Genomic DNA, 18,604 nt, shown 5'->3' on the forward strand with positions numbered 1-18,604 from the left:
TGTAAATAGCATAAAATAAAGGGGACTACTCTAAAGGAGGTGCAGGAACAGAGGGGCCTGGGTGTATATGGGCGGCACGGTGGCACAGTGGTTGGCACTGCTGCCTCATGGCGCTAGGAACCCGGGTTCAATTCTGGCCCTGGGTCACTGTCTGTGTGGAGTCTGCATGTTCTCCCCGTGTCTGCGTGGGTTTCCTCCGGGTGATCCGGTTTTCTCCCACAGTCCAAAGATGTGCAGGTTAGGTAGATTGGCCATGCTAAATTGCCCCTTAGTGTCAGGGGGACTAGCAGGGTAAATACGCGGGGTTATAGTACTAGGGCTTGTGTGGGATTGTTGTCAGAGCAGACTTGATGGGACGAATGGCCTTTTACTGCACTGGAGGGATTCTATGACTCTGTGATATGTGCAAAAGCCATTGAAGGTGAAAGGTCAGGTTGAGAGAGCAGTTAATAAATCATACCACCACCTGCAAGTTCCCCTCCAAGCCACTCACCGTCCTGACTTGGAAATATATCGCCGTTCCTTCGCAGTCGCTGGGTCAGAATCCTGGAATTCCCTCCCTAACGGCATTGTGGGTCAACCCACAGAACATGGACTGCAGCGATTCAAGAAGGCAGCTCACCACCACCTTCTCAAGGGTGACTAGGGATGGGCAATAAATGCGGGCCTAGCCAGCGATGCCCATGTCCCACAAATGAATAAAAGAAAATACGGTACTTTGGACTTTATTAATCGAGGCATTGCGTACAAGAGCAAGGAGGCTATGTTGAACGTCCATGAGGCACGAGTTGGGCATCAGCTGGAATATTGTGTATGATTCTGGGTGCCACATTGTAAGAAGGATGTGGAGGCATTGGAGAGAGTGCAGGAGAGGTTTACAAGAAGGGTTCCAAGGACGGGAAACTTCAGCTGTGAAGCAAGATTAGGAAGTTGGGATTCTTTTCCTTGGAGAAATGAAGGCTGGGAGGAGATTTGATAGAAGTGTTCAAAATCAGGAGGGGCCTGGACAGGGTAGATGGGGGAGAAATTATTCCCACTTGTGAAAGGATCAAGAATGAGACTAAAAATAATTGGCAGAAGAAGCAGAAGCAGACATGAGAAAATCTTTCTCAGGCGGTGAGTGGTTTGGATCTGGAATGCACTGCCTGAGAGTGTGGTGGAGGCCATTTCAATCGAGGGAGCTAGATGATTATTTGAAAGGGAACGATATATTCAAGGCTCCGGGGAGAGGGCAGGGGAACGGCACTGGGTGAAATGCTCGTTCAGAGAGCTGGTATAGACACGATGGGCTGAATGGCCTCTCTCTGTGCTGCAAGCGATTCCGAGATTCTGTGATTCTAAAGACTGCAAATCCATAGAAAGATCTGGGGCGCAATGTTCCGGTGCCCGCCGCGCTGCTCAGATAGCGCAATGGGCCAGGAAATATTGGCGGGAGGGCTGAAATGGGATCTGGTCTGTCAAGTGGCTGTGGGAGACTTTAGCCAATGTGCCCAACCAGCGCGTATTTCGGAATGTGGGAGGAAACTGGAGCGCCCGGAGGAAACTCCAAGCAGAGAATGTGCAAACTCCGCACAGTCACCCAAGCCGGGAATCGAACTCGGGTCCCCTGGTGCTGTGAGGCAGCAGTGCTAACCACTGTGCCACCGTGCAGGTTGGCAGGGTTGCAGACTCTGGTACAAAGCCAGCAAAAAGCAAACTGTTTTGTCCTGTCAGCGTCGGGTCCTCGGTTCAGCAGCTGAATGCATTCCAGTGTTGTTTTCAACTCCAGTTAAAAAGTAATTCTCAGCCGAGGGACAAAAGCAATATGCAAAACAAGCCAGAGAAGATTCACACGATCTCTTCAGCCACAAAGGGTGAAAAAAGGACGCGTCGACAACATTAGCGGTTTACTTCCTGGGCTCGATAGTTGTTGATTAGTTTGGTGCGCGAGACAGGCAAAGCTTTGTCTCCATCGCTCTGCGACTGGGGCTTCCCTCCTGCCTGCCAACTTCGATACACAGCCTGAGCGATCTTGCCCGCTCCACAGGGGCTGCCTGCTGCAGCCTCGGACAGCCATTGCCCAATCTGCCTCCCCCCTCAGATAGGACCAAGCATCTGGTGTCCCGGCAATTGAGGACAGGAGTGACGATCGCTGAGCCGCTCACGGGAGTGACCCGGGCTGTATGCAGATCACGTCGGCGTCTTCAGATGTGCGCCACGTGTTGTAGCTTGCTCGTGAGTGGTGAATAACTCACCCCCGACTCCTGAAAACCCTTCCCCCAATTACAAGGTACAAGTCAGAGGTCTGATGGAATTACTCCACGCCTGGCTGGATGAGTGCAGCTCCAACAACACTCGAGAAGCTCGACGCCATCCAGGACAAAGCAGCCCTCTGATCAACACCCCATTCTAAACATTCACTCCCTCCGCCACCAGTGTACAGTGGTAGCAAGTGTGCACCATCGACAAGATGCATCACAGCCACTTGACAGGAGTCCAGCAAAAGCACCTATTTTCCATATAGAAACCCTACAGTGCAGAAAGAGGCCATTTGGCTCATCGAGCCTGCACTGACTCTCCGACAGAGCACCTTACCCAGGCCCTATCCCTGTAACCCCACACATTTACCCCGCTAATCCACCCAACCTGCACATCTTTGGAAACTGGAGCACCCAGAGGAAACCCAGGGGTTTCCCACGCAGACATGGGGGGAACGTGCAAACTCCACACAGACAGTCATCTCAGGCTGGATTCGAACCCGAATCTCTGGCGTTGTGAGGCAGCAGTGCTAACCACTGTGCCTTCCAAACCTGCAATCTCTATCATCTAGAAAGACAAGAACAGCAGATACCTGGGAACGCCACCGCCTGCAAGTTCCCCTCCAAGCCACTCACCATCTTGACTTGGAAATATATCGCCGTTCCTTCATAGAAACCCTATAGTGCAGGAGGAGGCCATTCAGCCCATCGAGCCTGCACCGACAACAATCCCACCCAGTAATCCCACATATTTACCCTGCTAGTCCCCCTGACACTAAGGGGCAATTTAGCATAGCACCTAACCCGCACATCTTTGGACTGTGGGAGGAAACCGGAGCACCCAGAGGAAACCCACGCACACACGAGGAGAATGTGCAGATTCTGCACAGACAGTGACCCGAGCCGGGAATCGAACCCAGGTCCCTGGCGCTGTGAGGCAGCAGTGCTAACCACTGTGCCACCATGCCGCCCGAAGAAATATTGCTCACCGTAGCCAACAGAACGCAGTAACAGCACCCAGTTAGGGTTAGAAGGCTACTTTTCTTCAGAGAGTTATGTCTCTGATTGGCTAATATAATGCAGTGGTTGTCATGGCGAAATGTTAAGTCCTCCCAGTTGCAGGGAAATCTTCTGAAACAGGGAATAATTAAGACAGGGCATTGTGAAAGTGTAATAAAACAGTGCTGGTGAGCGTCCATACTCTGGGACAAGTCAGCACCTGCAGAAGTAGAGGAAAAGGAGATGGAGGCTCAGTTTGGATACGTACCAACCGACTCAAGAACAGCTTCTTCCCTGCCGCCATCAGACTTTTGAATGGACCTACCTCGTATTAAGTTGATCTTTCTCTACACCCTAGCTATGACAGCAACACTACATTCTGCACTCTCTCCTTTCCTTCTCTATGAACGGGTATGCATTTGTTGTGGGAAAATCACCACTCGGAGTCAGATTTAAAGATTCAACATGCAGTTTATGGACAAAGCTTTGGGAGAAGCGCTGGGCTCTCCGCAGTGCTCGCCGTCACCTTCTCAATTTTAAAATGGCAGCTGAGCTTTTTATACTTTTCAAAGAATCGACAAGTACAGACATTAGCAGTTATCACATCGTTAGCCGATGATGCCCCCCTATCAACGACTGATCTCGTTAACAAAATTAATTGTTTCGGTTCTGCTTTATCTTAAGCTAAGGTGATCATCTGGACCTCAAGGTCTGGTTTATTTCCTGTAGTAATTAGACAATGTAAGAAGTTTAACAACACCAGGTTAAAGTCCAACAGGTTTATTTGGTAGCAAAAGCCACACAAGCTTTCGGAGCTCCAAGCCCCTTCTTCAGGTGAGTGGGAATTCTGTTCACAAACAGGGCATATAAAGACACAAACTCAATTTACATGAATAATGGTTGGAATGCGAATACTTACAGCTAATCAAGTCTTTAAGATACAAACAACGTGAGTGGAGAGAGCATCAAGACAGGCTAAAAAGATGTGTATTGTCTCCAGACAAGACAGCCAGTGAGACTCTGCAGGTCCAGGCAAGCTGTGGGGATTACAGATAGTGTGACATGAACCCAAGATCCCGGTTGAGGCCGTCCTCATGTGTGCGGAACTTGGCTATCAGTTTCTGCTCAGCGACTCTGCACCGTCGTGTGTGGTGAAGGCCGCCTTGGAGAACGCTTACCCGAATATCAGAGGCCGAATGCCCGTGTCTTGTCTGGAGACAATACACATCTTTTTAGCTTGTCTTGATGCTCTCTCCACTCACGTTGTTTGTTTCTTAAAGACTTGATTAGCTGTAAGTATCCGCATTCCAACCATTATTCATGTAAATTGAGTCTGTGTCTTTATATGCCCTGTTTGTGAACAGAATTCCCACTCACCTGAAGAAGGGGCTTGGAGCTCCGAAAGCTTGTGTGGCTTTTGCTACCAAATAAACCTGTTGGACTTTAACCTGGTGTTATTAAACTTCTTACTGTGTTTACCCCAGTCCAACGCCGGCATCTCCACATCGTAATTAGACAATAACAGGATTTAGCTCGTTGTGCAATGTCTATGCCTAAGTCAGCACATCTCAATGTCTTTCCACAGAGTCCATTTTGTACCAGGCAACCATCTTGTATCTTTCGAGATTCCCTCTGGCAGCTTCTCACTTTTACTCCAACACTTTGTATAGCGCGCAAGAAACAATACTTTTCACTGTATACCAATACATGTGACGATAATAAACCAAACCAAATCAAAAGCATTGTGCCATCATTGGTGAACATCCCCACTTCTGACCTAAGACCAAATGGAACTTAGGCCCGAACGTTTCTCTCACCTGTGACCAGATAAGTGGCCAAGGTCAGGGGTCATCCATGGGGTTATTGTTCTCCCATGTGGTACCGTTACACAGCTGGTGGGTCTGTCACCTTCTGCCACATCCAGTCCAGTAGTAATTTACTGAGCAGCGATATTCCTGCATTCTTAATTTGAGCTGGAACCTTGGATCTAACCCTTTATTGTGCAGTAAATCTGCTGTTCACCACCGGACTAGCAGCGAGAGACGGTGAGTTCAAATCCCACTGGCTGCGAAATTAAAATCCATAAATCAGGTCAGTCATGGGCCAGCACAGGAAATAATTGCCCATGAAAGCTGCCGGATTGCTTAGCCGTGTCCTTCAGGGAAGGGAGGCTGCTGCATCTTCTCACTGTTTGTATTTGAACGGGCTTCTGAAGCAGCCTCGCACGGCACTCAGTCGAACGAACGACAACCCGGATTCGATTCCAGCCTCGGGTCACTGTCGGTGTGGAGTTTACACATTCTCCCCGTGTCTGCTTGTGTTTCCTCCGGGTGCTCCAGTTTCCTCCCACAGTCCAAAGATGTGCAGGTTAGCTGGATTGGCCATGCTGGATTGCCCCTAAGTATCCAAGATGTGTAGGTTAGGGGCACTAGCAGGGTTAAATACCTGGGGTTACGAGGATAGGGTCTGGTTGGGATTGCTGTCAGTGCAGGCTCGATGGGTCGAGTGGCCTCTTGCTGCACTGTAGGGATTCTATGATTCTAAGATCTTGTGCTGCATTTGGGGAGTCCCAGTGGATAGCACTGCTGCCTCTCAGTGCCAGGCACCCGGGTTCGATTCCCAGCTTGGGGCACTGCAGACTCTGCACGTTCTCCCCGTGTCTGCGCGGGTTTCCTCCAGGTGCTCTGATTTCCTTCCACAGTCCAAAGATGTGCGGTGGATAGGCCATGCGAAATTGTCCCTTAGTGTCAGGGGCACTATCAGGGTAAATACGTGGGGTTATGGAGATAGGGTCTGGGTGGGATTGTTGTCGGTACAGGCTCGATGGGCCGAATGGCCTCCTTCTGCACTGTAGGGATTCTTTGATTCTATTCTCATAGAAAGTTATAAAATTCTGACTGGATTAGACAGGGTAGATTGAGAAAGAATGTTCCCAATGGTGGGGGAGTCCAGAACTAAAACTTTTAGGACTGAGGTGAGGAGAAATTTCTTCACCCAAAGGGTGGTGAATGTGTGGAATTCACTGCCACAGAAAGTAGTTGAGGGCAAAACGTTGTGTGATTTCAAGAAGAAATTAAATTGGGGCTAAAGGGATCGAGGGATATGGGGGGGAAGGGGGGGAATCAGGAGATTGAATTTGATAATCAGCAATGATCAAAATGAATGGTGGAGCAGGCTCGAAGGGCCAAATGGTCTGCGCCTGCCTTTAGTTTCTATGTTTCTATTCTATAACTGAAGAAGGCCCATCACCACGTTCGCTGTTAAATGGCAGTACTGACAATCCCTTGAAAGTAAAGTTATTTTTTAAAGTGAATCGCCAGTAAGCTGGAACTAACATCACCTCTTGTTTCTCTCTTCCAGATGTGTGAATGAGTCTCGGAGATGCTCGCTGAGATTGTGGTGCCTATGAGGAGTGGGATGTTATAGGAGCTTTGCCGGTGTATTCAGCAAGCGGTGATTCCTGCGGCATGCATTGTTTCCGCCCAGAAGCCCATGGTTGTGAGGCCTTGTTGATTTTATTATAAAGCATCTTGAATGTTCGCACTGGGACTGTCTACACTTGTGTCTGAAACCTCGGGATATGGTTCCGCAGTGGCTTTGCGCGTGAGCTCTGACCCCTCCAGAAGCTCCCACCATTTCCCACCCCAAGCCGAGCAGGTTCCGAAAGACGTTCCGGAAAATGACCAGCCTTTTCCGGCGGAACAGCAGCAATGGCAACTCCAAGAATGGCTCGGCCAATCCGCCTTCACAGCTGCTCAACAACAGCAGGCCACCCCGGCAAGTCCGGAGACTTGAGTTCAACCAGGCCATGGAGGACTTCAAGGTCATGTTTCCAAACATGGACTATGACGTGATCGAGTGCGTCCTGAGGGCAAACAACGGGGCTGTAGACGCCACCATTGACCAACTGCTGCAGATGAACTTGGACTGTGGATTTGACAATGGGTACGACGATAGCTCGGATTCTGACGACAGTATCCCCCCAGAGGTAAGCACAGGCCGTCCTAGCATCATGGAGGTAAGGTGGGTTGACGTTAAAACAAAATCACAGAATCCCTACAGTGGGGCGGCACGGTAGCACAGTGGTTAGCACTGCTGCTTCACAGCTCCAGGGACCTGGGTTCGATTCCCGGCTCGGGTCACTGTCTGTGTGGAGTTTGCACATTCTCCTCGTGTCTGCGTGGGTTTCCTCCGGTTTCCTCCCACAGTCCAAAGATGTGCGGGTTAGGTTGATTGGCCGTGCTAAAATTGCCCCTTAGTGTCTTGAGATGGGTAGGTTAGAGGGATTAGTGGGTAAATATGTAGGGATTATGGGGGTAGGGCCTGGGTGGGATTGTGGTCGGTGTAGACTCGATGGGCCGAATGGCCTCCTTCTACATTGTAGGGTTTCTATGATTCTATGAGTGCAGACGAGGCCATTCGGCCCATCGAGTCTGTACCAACTCTCTGACAGAGCATCTTACCCAGGCCCTTTCCCACACCCTATCCCAGTAACCTCACACATTCCCCGTGGCTAATGAGACACTAAGGGGCAATTTAGCATGGTCAATCCATCTAATCTGCACATGCTCCAGTTTTCTCCCATAGTCCAAAGGTGTGCGGGTTAGGTTATTTGGCCATGCTAAATTGCCCCTTAGTGTCAGGGGGACTAACATGGTAAATATGTAGGGTTAAGGGGATAGGGCCTGGGTGGGATATGGTCAGTGCAGACGTAATGGGCCGAATGGCCCTACTCTGTAGGGATTCTATGATTCTATGATCTTTAGAGTGTGGGAGAAAACCGGAGCACCCGGAGGAAATCCACGCAGACACGGGGAGAACGTGCAAACTCCACACAGACAGTGACCCAAGGCTGGAATTGAACCCGGGTCCCTGGCGCTGTGAGGCAGCAGTGCTAACCACTGTGCTACCCTGAACATAATTTACCTCAATGAATGTCAGCAATTGCAGGCCATATTTACATTCACACTGACACTAAATGAAGCCAGGGACATCTGTCCATGTTGCTCTGGGAATGTTCTGTTATAAACTCCTCAGCTTTCCATTGGTAAGTGGATTGTCCAGTGGGGTGTGGGTTGGAGCCAGGCTGACAGGATGATTCCTGGGGTCAGTCCCAGGGTGGGTCCAGTTCTGACCCATCCCAGAGCAGTCCGTTTACACAAGCAACATGCAAAGGTGAAAGATTTTATCATTGACCTCAGGTTCCTCTGTGCTGGGGAGATCAGACCCTAATCTCCACCCAATGGGATTGGCCAGAAAGCATCAGTCTGTGGACATTGGCTGAAGAGGGTCTGACCTCAGGCGTGATGCCTGACCCTGGCCAATTAAATGGCGCCGTGTTTAAACTGCAGCCTGAGGAATTCCTGCAGCCCCCAGCAGGGAAAGGGAAGAGAGTGTGTGGGACTGTTCCAAACCCTGTCTGAATCAGCTTCCTATCGCAGTGAGTATTGTACAGGAACCAGCAAAAATAAATCATCCAAACAGCCTTCCTCTCACACTGCAGCTGTTCCCTTTCCAAAAATAATTCTTCCTCTTTTCTTGATTTTGAACAGTATTCAGTGTCCCCATTACACTGTACAGTGGTTTCTATTGAAGGGCCACTCACTCCCTTTGTTCTGCTAGATGCACTGGCTTTCTCTCCTCCTCCTCCCCCTGGAGTGTGCACTGGCTCCTCCTCACCCCCTCCAGAGCACACACTGGCTCCTCCCACTGGAGTGTACACTGGCTCCTCTCCCTCCCCCTGGGGTGTGCACTGGCTCCTCCTCACCCGTTCCAGAGCACACACTGGCTCCTTCCACTGGAGTGTACACTGGCTCCTCCTCCTCCCCCTGGGGTGTGCACTGGCTCCTCCTCACCCGTTCCAGAGCACACACTGGCTCCTCCCACTGGAGTGTACACCGGCTCCTCCCCCTCCCCCTGGGGTGTGCACTGGCTCCTCCTCACCCGCTCCAGAGCACACACTGGCTCCTCCCACTGGAGTGCGCACTGGCTCCTCCTCCTCCCCTCCAGAGCATACACTGGCTCCTCCCACTGGAGTGTACACTGGCTCCTCCCCCTCACTCTGGAGTGTGCACTGGCTCCTCCCCACCCCCTCCAGAGCACACACTGGCTCTTCCCACTGGAGTGTGCACTGGCCCCTCCCCTCCCACTGGAGTGTGCTCCGGTTTCCTCCCATAGTCCGAAAGACATGCTGGTTAGGTGCATTGGCCGTGCTAAATTCTCCCTCAGTGTACCCGAACAGGCCGCGGAGTGTGGCGACTAGGGGATTTTCACAGTAACTTCATTGCAGCGTTAATGTAAGCCGACTTGTGACACTAATAAATAAACTTAAACCTGATATAGATCTTGGGGCTAAAGGGATCGAGGGATATGGGGGGGAAGGCAGGATCAGGATGTTGAATTTGATGATCAGCCATGATCATAATGAATGGTGGAGCAGGCTTGAAGGGCTGAATGGCCTACTCCTGCTTCTGTTTTCTATGTTTAGCTGATCACAGGACAGCACCACAGTCGACAGTAGCTGGACCTGGGAGCAGAGTCAGTTGCTCTGTGGGGTCCATGCTGCGTCTGGTGGAGTCTGGGTGAATCTCCCTCTGCTACGGTGCCCGGGTTCCTCCACAATGCCTGTTAGGTCAGAGCTGTGACCATCCAGCCCTTCGACATAAAGGAAGCATCGAATAACCCGAAAACATTTGTTCTGCTTGCCATGATTACCTTGCGACTGAAAGACTTGATCGGGTTACAGTAAGATTGTACCCTTGGACACGAACTTGTTTTCCTAACACAACCCGTCTTAATAAATCTCTTTGCACAAAATATATCCTTTTGATGTACGCGGTAAAATACTCCAGCTGGGCTATAAATCCCTCAATAACAGCACCCACGATCCCTGTGTTCCTCAATTTATTTTTACATCCTTTTCACATCCACCAAGGAATAACAGCAAATGAATCATAGAATCCAACAGTGCAGAAGGAGGCCATTCAGCCCATCGAGTCTGCACCGACCACCATCCCACCCAGGCCCTATCCCCATAACCCCATGCATTTACCCTGCTTACCCCCCTGACATTAAGGGACAATTTGGCCTGGCCGATCCACCTAACCCACCCGGAGCACCTGGAGGAAACCCACGCAGACACGGGGAGAATGTGCAGACTCCACACAGACAGTGACCCAAGCCGGGAATTGAACCCGAGTCCCTGGCGCTGTGAGGCAGCAGTGCTGACCACTGAGCCACCGTGCTGCCCGTGGTTCTTACATCTGAGGCAAAAGGTTCAAGCCACAGTCTTGCTGCGATGGTGTGGAGCACGGGTTCAAATCCCATGCCAGCAGCTGGTAAAATTTGAATGAATAAATCTGGAATTAAAAACTAGTCACAGTCAAGGTGAGCACAAAACCATTGTCGATTGCTGTGAAAACCCATCTGGTTCACTAATGTCCTTTAGGGAAGGAAATCTGCAATCCTTACCTGGTCTGGCCTACATGTGACTCCAGGGCCACAGCAATGTGGGTTGACTTTTGGAACTCTATCTGAAAGGGCCGAGCAAGCCACTCTATATGATAGAATCCCTACAGTACAGAAAGAGGCCATTCGGCCCATCGCGTCTGCACCGACCACAGTCCCACCCAGGCCCTACCCCCACATCCCTACATATTTACCCACTAATCCCTCTAACCTACCCATCTCAAGACACTAAGGGGCAATTTTATCACGGCCAATAAACCTAACCCGCACATCTTTGGACTGTGGGAGGAAACCGGAGCACCCAGAGGAAACCCACGCAGACACGAGGAGAATGTGCAAACTCCACACAGACAGTGACCCAAGCCGGGAATCGAACCCAGGTCCCTGGAGCTGTGAAGCAGCAGTGCTAACCACTGAGCCACCATGCCGCCCACTCGGTCAAGTCAAACCTGTACAAAGCGTGAAAGGAATGAAAGCGGATGGAGGTTCGAGATGGCTGCCCCTCACCACCCTCTCGAGGGCTATTCGGAATGGGAAATAAAAACAGAAAATGCTGGAAAATCTCAGCGGGTCTGACAGCATCTATGGGGAGAGAATGGAGCCAACATTTCGAGTCTGGATGACCCTTTGTCAGAGCAGTTCTGACAAAGGATCATCCAGACTCAAAACGTTGGCTCTATTCTCTCCCCATAGATGCTGTCAGACCCGCTGAGATTTTCCAGCGTTTTCTGGCTTTTGTTTCAGATTCCAGCATCCGCAATATTTTGCTTTTATCTATAGGAATGGGCAATAAATGTCAGTCCAGCAAGCGACAAACTGCATGAAAAAAACTTAGACCAACGGTTTTCAACTTTTATTTGGTGTTATTTGTGTGTGTGTGTGTGTGTGTGTGTGAGCATGGATGTGTGTTTGCCTGTGCGTGTGTATGCGTGTGTGCACAAGCATGTGTGCGCATGTGTGTGCACGTGTGTGTTTGTGCATTTGTATGTGCGTGTGTGTGCATGTGTTTGTGTGTGTGTGCATGCATGCGTGTGCTTGTACGTGTGTGTGTTTCGAAATAACCTGAAAATGACAGAGATGCTGGAGGAGCCTTTGGGTTCTGGGAAACGCTGCTTAAAAAAATCTGCCCGGGACTAACATTCCAGTGTAAAACAGAGGGAGTGCTGCACTGTCAGATGTTTCAAGTTCTGAATGAGGGGTTAAACCAGGAACCTGTTTACCTGGATCCCAGGGGACCTCTGGAAGCGTGGAAAGTGCTGATATCGTTCTGACCATTGTTCATTCAGCATCTGTAAGGAGAGAAAAAAGCTGACGTTTCGAGTCCAGATGACCCTTTGTCAATTAACACCAGTTTCATCTGATCATTTATTTTCCTTGCTGATTATGGGATCTTGCTGTGCGGAAATTGACTCCCGCGCCTTAACCAGAGAGTGAAAGGTTACTCTCTCAGGATGTGAATGGTGCTATAGAAATGCAGTTTATTTCTTTAATAAATATCCCCGTGTTAACTGTCTCCCTGTTGGCTATGCCTCTCTGACCAGCTGTGGAACACATCATTATCGAACAGGGCAGTCGCTGCAGGTTATGGAAATCCCTGCAACATCCCAACTTACGCTTCCGGCGACCCCTGCACCTTCCCGAGTTATCTCTGGAACTAACCCCTACTTTCCCTTGCCTGCTCCTCTCTGCCCTCCCCCATGCACCCCTCTCCGTAGCATCCGTGGCACAGTGGGTTAGCACTGCTGCCTCACAGCGCCAGGGACCCGGGTTCGATTCCCGGCTTGGGGTCACTGTCTGTGTGGAGTCTGCACCTTCTCCCCGTGTCTGCGTGGGTTTCCTCCGGGTGCTCCGGTTGCCTCCCACACTCCAAAGATGTGTGGGTTAGGTGGATTGGCCATGCTAAATTGCCCCATAGTGTCAGGAGGTTAGTAGGGTTAATGGGTAGGGTTATGAGGATAGGGGCTGGGTGGGATTGTGGTCAGTGCAGACTTGATGGGCCGAATGGTCTCCTTCTGCACTATACGGATTCTATCAACATCACAACCTTCAGCACAGCCACAAGCACAGATACATTGAAATGGCCCCTCGCTGTTCCAAGTCTCGTTCCTGCTGTCAGTTCTGACTCTGCTCTTGTTTCTGGATTCTCGGCTGTGCTGGAACCTATTTGGCATTGATGATACTAAATTGGCATCTTCCGAATGAGTGTGTAATTAAATAGTGGAACACACCTCCACGGAATATTAGAAAATCTGTAAAAATAAAAACCATCTGCGGCATTGCAGGAGATATTGGTTTTTATCACTGATTCCTGCAGAAAGCGGAAGATCGCTTAACTCTGCTGCCTCGCACCAGAAAACATGTGGGATGCAATATGTGTGTAATTCGAGATGTGACGTGTACTAATTGTAGCGGCTTTGGGTGTGGGGGAAGCTGGGGGAGGGTCGGGGAGCACGGAAAAGATGTCTCGGACAAAAGTTCCAATCTAGAGCTCTGCTGTCCCTGTCTGAACTCGGATTGTGTCCTCTTTCCCCACCCCCCGCCCGCACCTCCCCACCCCCACCAACCAGCCCCCGAACCCCCAGTGCTCACTCACTCTTTTGAATTTTCCACCCTTGCTTTCAAATCCCTCTGTTGCCTCATTCCATCCCCCACCCCCCACCCCCCCCCATCCCACCCCCCCCACCCCCCCCCACCCCCCCAACCCCCAACCCCCCACCCCCCCCACCCTCCAACCCCCCACCCCCCCACCCTCCAACCCTCCACCCCCCCACCCTCCACCCCCCACCCACCCCCCACCCCCCCCCCCCCCACCCCCACCCCCCCACCCTCCACCCCCCACCCTCCACCCTTCCCACCCACCCCCCCACCCCTCCACCCCACCGCCCCACCCCCCACCCCCCACCCACCCCCCCTCCACCCCCCACCCCACCCCACCCCACCCCCACCCCACCCCCCACCCACCCCCCCCACCCCCCCCCCCCACCCACCCACCCCCCACCCCCCCCACCCCCACCCACCCACCCCCCCCACCCCCCACCCCACCCCCCCCCCACCCCCCCCCCCCCCCCCCCCCACCTCTCCCCCACCCACCCCCCCCACCTCCCCCCCCACCCCACCCCCCACCCACCCCCCCACCCCCCCACCCCACCACCCCCCTACCCCCCGCAAACCCCCCCCAACCACCCCCCCAACCCCCCCCCCAAACCCCCCCACAACACCCCTCCCAACACCCACCTCCCCCCAACACCCCCCCCAACACCCCCCCCCAACACCCCCCCCCAACACCCCCCCCAACACCCCCCCCAAAACCCCCCCCCAACACCCCCCCCAACCCCCCCAACAACCCCCCCAACCCCCCCCGCCCAAACCCCCCAAACCCCTCCCCCCCCAAACCCCCCCCCAACACCTCCCCCCCAACACCCCCCCCGCAACACCCCCCCCCAACCCCCCCGCCCAAACCCCCCCCCCAAACCCCCCCCCCCAAACCCCCCCCCAAACCCCCCCCCCCCCCCCCCCCCCTATCACTGTGCAACTTTCTGAAACGCCTGGGCTGTTCTAATTCTGGCTTCTCGATGCCCCCGGTTAATATCGCTCGAGCACGGGGCCCATGCCTGTAGTAGCCAAGACTCCAAGCTCTGGAATTCCCTCCCTAAATCATACTGCCTCCCCCTCTTTAAGACCCACTTCTCAGACCAGCTGATTAACCATATGGTTTAATGTCCCCTCGTTGTCACTCGGTGTCAAATTTTGTTTGATGACATTCCTGCAAAACACCTTGGGATGTTTTCTTTCCCCGCTATAACTCTGCTATATAAATGCAGTTTAGTTTGAAGTTTATTTATTAGTGTCACAGGTAGGCTTACATTAACACTACAATGAAGTTACTGTGAAAACCCCCTAGTCGCCACACTCCAGCGCCTGTTCGGGTACGCTGAGGGAGAATTTAGCATGGCCAATGCATCTAACCAGCACGTCTTTCGGACTGTGGGAGGAAACCCACACAGACACAGGGAGAATGTGCAAACTCCACACGGACAGTGGCGGCAGAGTGGCACAGTGGCTCGCATTGCTGCCTCACAGCGCTAGGGACCCAGGTTCAATTCCCAGCTTTGGTGCAATACTGATCCACGACCGCCAGGAATTTGCTTTCCAATTTGTAATAAATCTACGGAGGCAGAAGTCCCTACACCAAAATCCCTTTAGTTACAAACTCTAACAGCAGTACACAGAGTGCTCGCAGTCAGCAGTCTACCTCCGGGGGGTGCCAGAGGAACTGACACTCTGGTTAAGTCCAAGGCAAAGACTCCCTGATGGGCCCATCAATTGGATCCTTAATCGGGGAGTTCATACTCCAACAGGCCAACCTCAATGGCCTGATTGAAGTCATTACACAATTTGTGCTGTAGTGCTTGGTGTAGATTGGGAAGTGGGTGTCCGGGTGAGGTTAAGCTGTGATGCCTTTCATGGTTGAATGGGGCCCTCTCCTCTCCTGACTCGCATGGGTGAACTAAAAGAAAAGGAAGGTTTGCTTTTATACGGCGCTTTTCTCACTAGGGGTGAGATTCTCCAGCCCCCCAGCTGCGTGTTTCCCTTGGGGGCAGGAGGCGCGTTGTTTACTAGTGGCAGGATTCTCTGGTCCCACTGCGGTCAATGGGAAATCCGCAGGCGAGGGTGTGCTGCCGGCAGGACTGGAGAATCCCACCGGCGTGAGCGGCTGGAGAATTTTAGCCCAGATGCCTCAAGATACTTTTAATAGTCAATGAATTACTTTTTAAGTGTAGTCACTGTTGTAATAGAACCATAGAGAAGTTACAGCACAGAAGGAGGCCATACTGGCCATCTTGTCCATGATGTGGAGATGCCGGCGTTGGACTGGGGTAAGCACAGTAACAAGTCTCACAACACCAGGTTAAAGTCCAACATCTTGTCCATGCCAGTCCGAGGACACTCAGATGCCCTTTCTAATCCCACCTTCCTGCACCCGCCCCATAGCCCTGTACTTACAGCACTTAAGGTGCAGATCCAGGTACTTTTTAAGAGTTGAGGGTCTCTGCCTCCACCACCAACTTGGGCAACGAATTCCAGGCACCCACCACCCTTTGCATAAAAAATGTTCTTCCTCATGTCCCCTCTACACCTACTGCCACTTACCTTGAATCTCTGTCCCCTGGTTGTAGAATTCTCCACCAAGGGAAACAATTTTATCCCTGACCACTCTGTATCTCTTCCCCTCATAATTTTGTACATCTCAATCATGTCACTCCTCAGCCTTCTTTGTTCCAAGGAAAATAACCCCAACCTATCCAATCTCTCCCCATAGCTACACTTTTCGAGTCCTGGCAACATTCTTGTGAACCTCCTCTGCACTCCCTCCACAGCAATTACGTCCTTCCTGTAATGTGGTGACCACAACTGCACACAATATTCCAGCTGTGGCCTCACCAGTGTTTTATACAATTCCAACATTATATCCTTACTTTTATCTCCTATATGGTATCAAATGTGGCAGCCAATTTGCCCACAGCAAGCTCCCACAAGTGGCAATGTAAAAATGAACAGATGGTTTGTTTATTTACTCTGTTGAATGAGGGATAAATATTGGCCAGGACATTGGTGAAAGCTCCCCTGGTCTTTCAAACAATGCAAATGATATCTTTCACGTCTCCCCGAGCAAGTCCATCAGTTTAACACTTTCTCCAAAAGACAGCGTCTCCAACAGTGCAGCACATCCCCGGCACTGCACTGGAACCTCGAACCTTCCCAACCCGGGAACGCTACCAACTGAGCCACAAGGAGACACTCAGAAAGTGAGTGCCCGTGGAACCGTTGTCTGGCAATGGGCACGGGGGCACAGTGGTTAGCACTGCGGCCTCACAGCGTCAGAGACCTGGGTTCGATTCTTGCCTCTGGTCACTGTCTGTGTGGAGTTTGCACGTTCTCCCCGTATCTGCGTGGGTTTTCTCCGGGTGCTCTGGTTTCCTCCCACACTCCAAAGACCTGCAGGTTAAGTGGATTAGCCGTGCTAAATTTCCCCTAAGTGCCAGGGGGATTAGCAGGGTAAATATGTGAGGTTACGGGAATAGGGCCTGGGTGGGATTGTTGTTGGTGCAGGTTCGATGGGCTGAGTGGCCTCCTTCTTCACTGTAGCCATTCTATAATTCTCCCTCCCGCAGCAAATACTTAGAACAGACAACGAGATTCTGCGCTTAAATAGCACGGAGGCTGCCAAGAATTATTTCCTCGCATTGTAGAAATTCCGATTCGATCAACAGTGCAGAGCACCTGTCTTGCATTAGCAGAAATGACGACAGAACTGTGGAGGCCTCTTGTCCCTCGCGACGTTTATAGTAAGGATTTTGGAAGAGCTTCAATTGCACAATCTCCCCTTCAAGAATTTCACAAGACAGCCGTACTTCTGAAGCGGTGTCTCCAGGCATCTTTGGAAGAGTGAATTCCTGCCAGTATCTTAGACTGCAGCCAATGTAAACTCCACCTCTATAATTGTGCTGCTTCCCCTGTGAGAACCACAGGGCCTCAATCCACCCCCCGCTCCCCCCACCCACCCCGGCCAGGCCCAGGAACAAGGAGTTCTCTCTCTCGATCTCTTCTTCACTCTTTCTCTTCCCATTTAATCTGGTTTTGATCACCACTCACCGCCCCACACATACTCTCATCCTACTGCCACATTAGGAAGTCAGGGAAGCTACTCAGTAAACTAAAGGAAAACGGAAAACCCAGGCTGGAACTGGGGCCGTGACTGACACTTCCATGTGGTCTGAATGCCCTCTGCGTTTTGCTCCAAGTGAACCTGGTGGGGGGGGAATGAATAGGAATTTGTGCTTCATAGGGTTGCCAAACCCTCCCAAGATTGCCTCAGAGAGGTCAAAATCCCACACCACAGTTACCGCAGAGGTTGAAGAAAGAGACTCAACGCTACCTTCTCAAGGGCAATTAGGGATGGGCAATAAATACTGGCCTAGCCAGCGATGCCCGCATCCCATAAATAAATAAAATTAAAAATGATTTTTTTTTGTTGTCATTTTCCTTGAACATTTCTCTTTACCAGATATAAAAATATTGAAAATGGTGTCAAAAGGCTGTTTGGCTGACAGTCAAACATCGTCCAGTTGAGGAATGAGTCTTTTTGCCTCCCATTTAGTGGAGGAAGGCACAAACTGGGTTTCTTGGCAAACTAATAATAGGTGCGTGGGTGTGCGGCATGGTGGCACAGTGGTTAGCACTGCCGCCTCACAGCGCCAGGGACCCGGGTTCAATTCTGGCCTCGGGTCACTGTCTGTGTGGAGTTTCCCCGTGTCTGCGTGGGGTTCCCCTGGATGCTCTGGTTTCCTCCCACACTCCGAAGATGTGTGAGTTAGGTTGATTGGCTGTGCTCACTTGCCTCTTGGTGTCCAAGGATGGGGGATTAGCGGGGTTACAGGGATAGGGCCTGGGTGGGATGCTCTGTCGGAGAGTTGGTGCAGACTCGGTGGGCCGAACGGCCTCCTTCTGCACTGTAGTGATTCGATGAAATACATTTTAATCGCAGTTGGCAAGCATCATCCCTTAAAGTGCACACAGGTTGCAATAGAGAGGTTTTGTTTTCAAGTAAAACATTCCTTCATAAAAAAAAGTGATTTGATTTATTATTGTCACATGTATTAACATACAGTGAAAAGTATTGTTTCTTGCGCGCTATACAGACAAAAAATACCATTCATAGAGAAGGAAAGGAGAGAGTGCAGAATGTAGTGTTATAGTCATAGCTAGGGTGTAGAGAAAGATCAACTTAATGCAAGGTAGGTCCATTCAAAAGTCTGATGGCAGCAGAGAAGAAGTTGTTCTTGAGTCAGTCGGTACGTGACCTCAGACTTTCGTATCTTTTTCCCGACGGAAGAAATTAG

The 18,604-nt window shown here is 51.3% G+C and overlaps 1 protein-coding gene across 1 annotated transcript in view; it reads left to right on the plus strand.

The window, feature by feature from the left end:
- heatr6 (HEAT repeat containing 6) overlaps positions 1 to 18,604 on the plus strand; it is a 179,009-nt gene that overhangs the window by 101,102 nt on the left and 59,303 nt on the right. The window contains exon 2 of the mRNA XM_078225889.1: positions 6,597 to 7,224. Coding sequence (XP_078082015.1) covers positions 6,916 to 7,224 — 309 coding nt within the window. The 5' untranslated portion in view covers positions 6,597 to 6,915. The remainder of the gene's footprint in view (positions 1 to 6,596; positions 7,225 to 18,604) is intronic.

Source organism: Mustelus asterias, chromosome 12, assembly GCF_964213995.1.
Source record: "Mustelus asterias chromosome 12, sMusAst1.hap1.1, whole genome shotgun sequence".
NCBI lineage: Eukaryota > Metazoa > Chordata > Chondrichthyes > Carcharhiniformes > Triakidae > Mustelus > Mustelus asterias.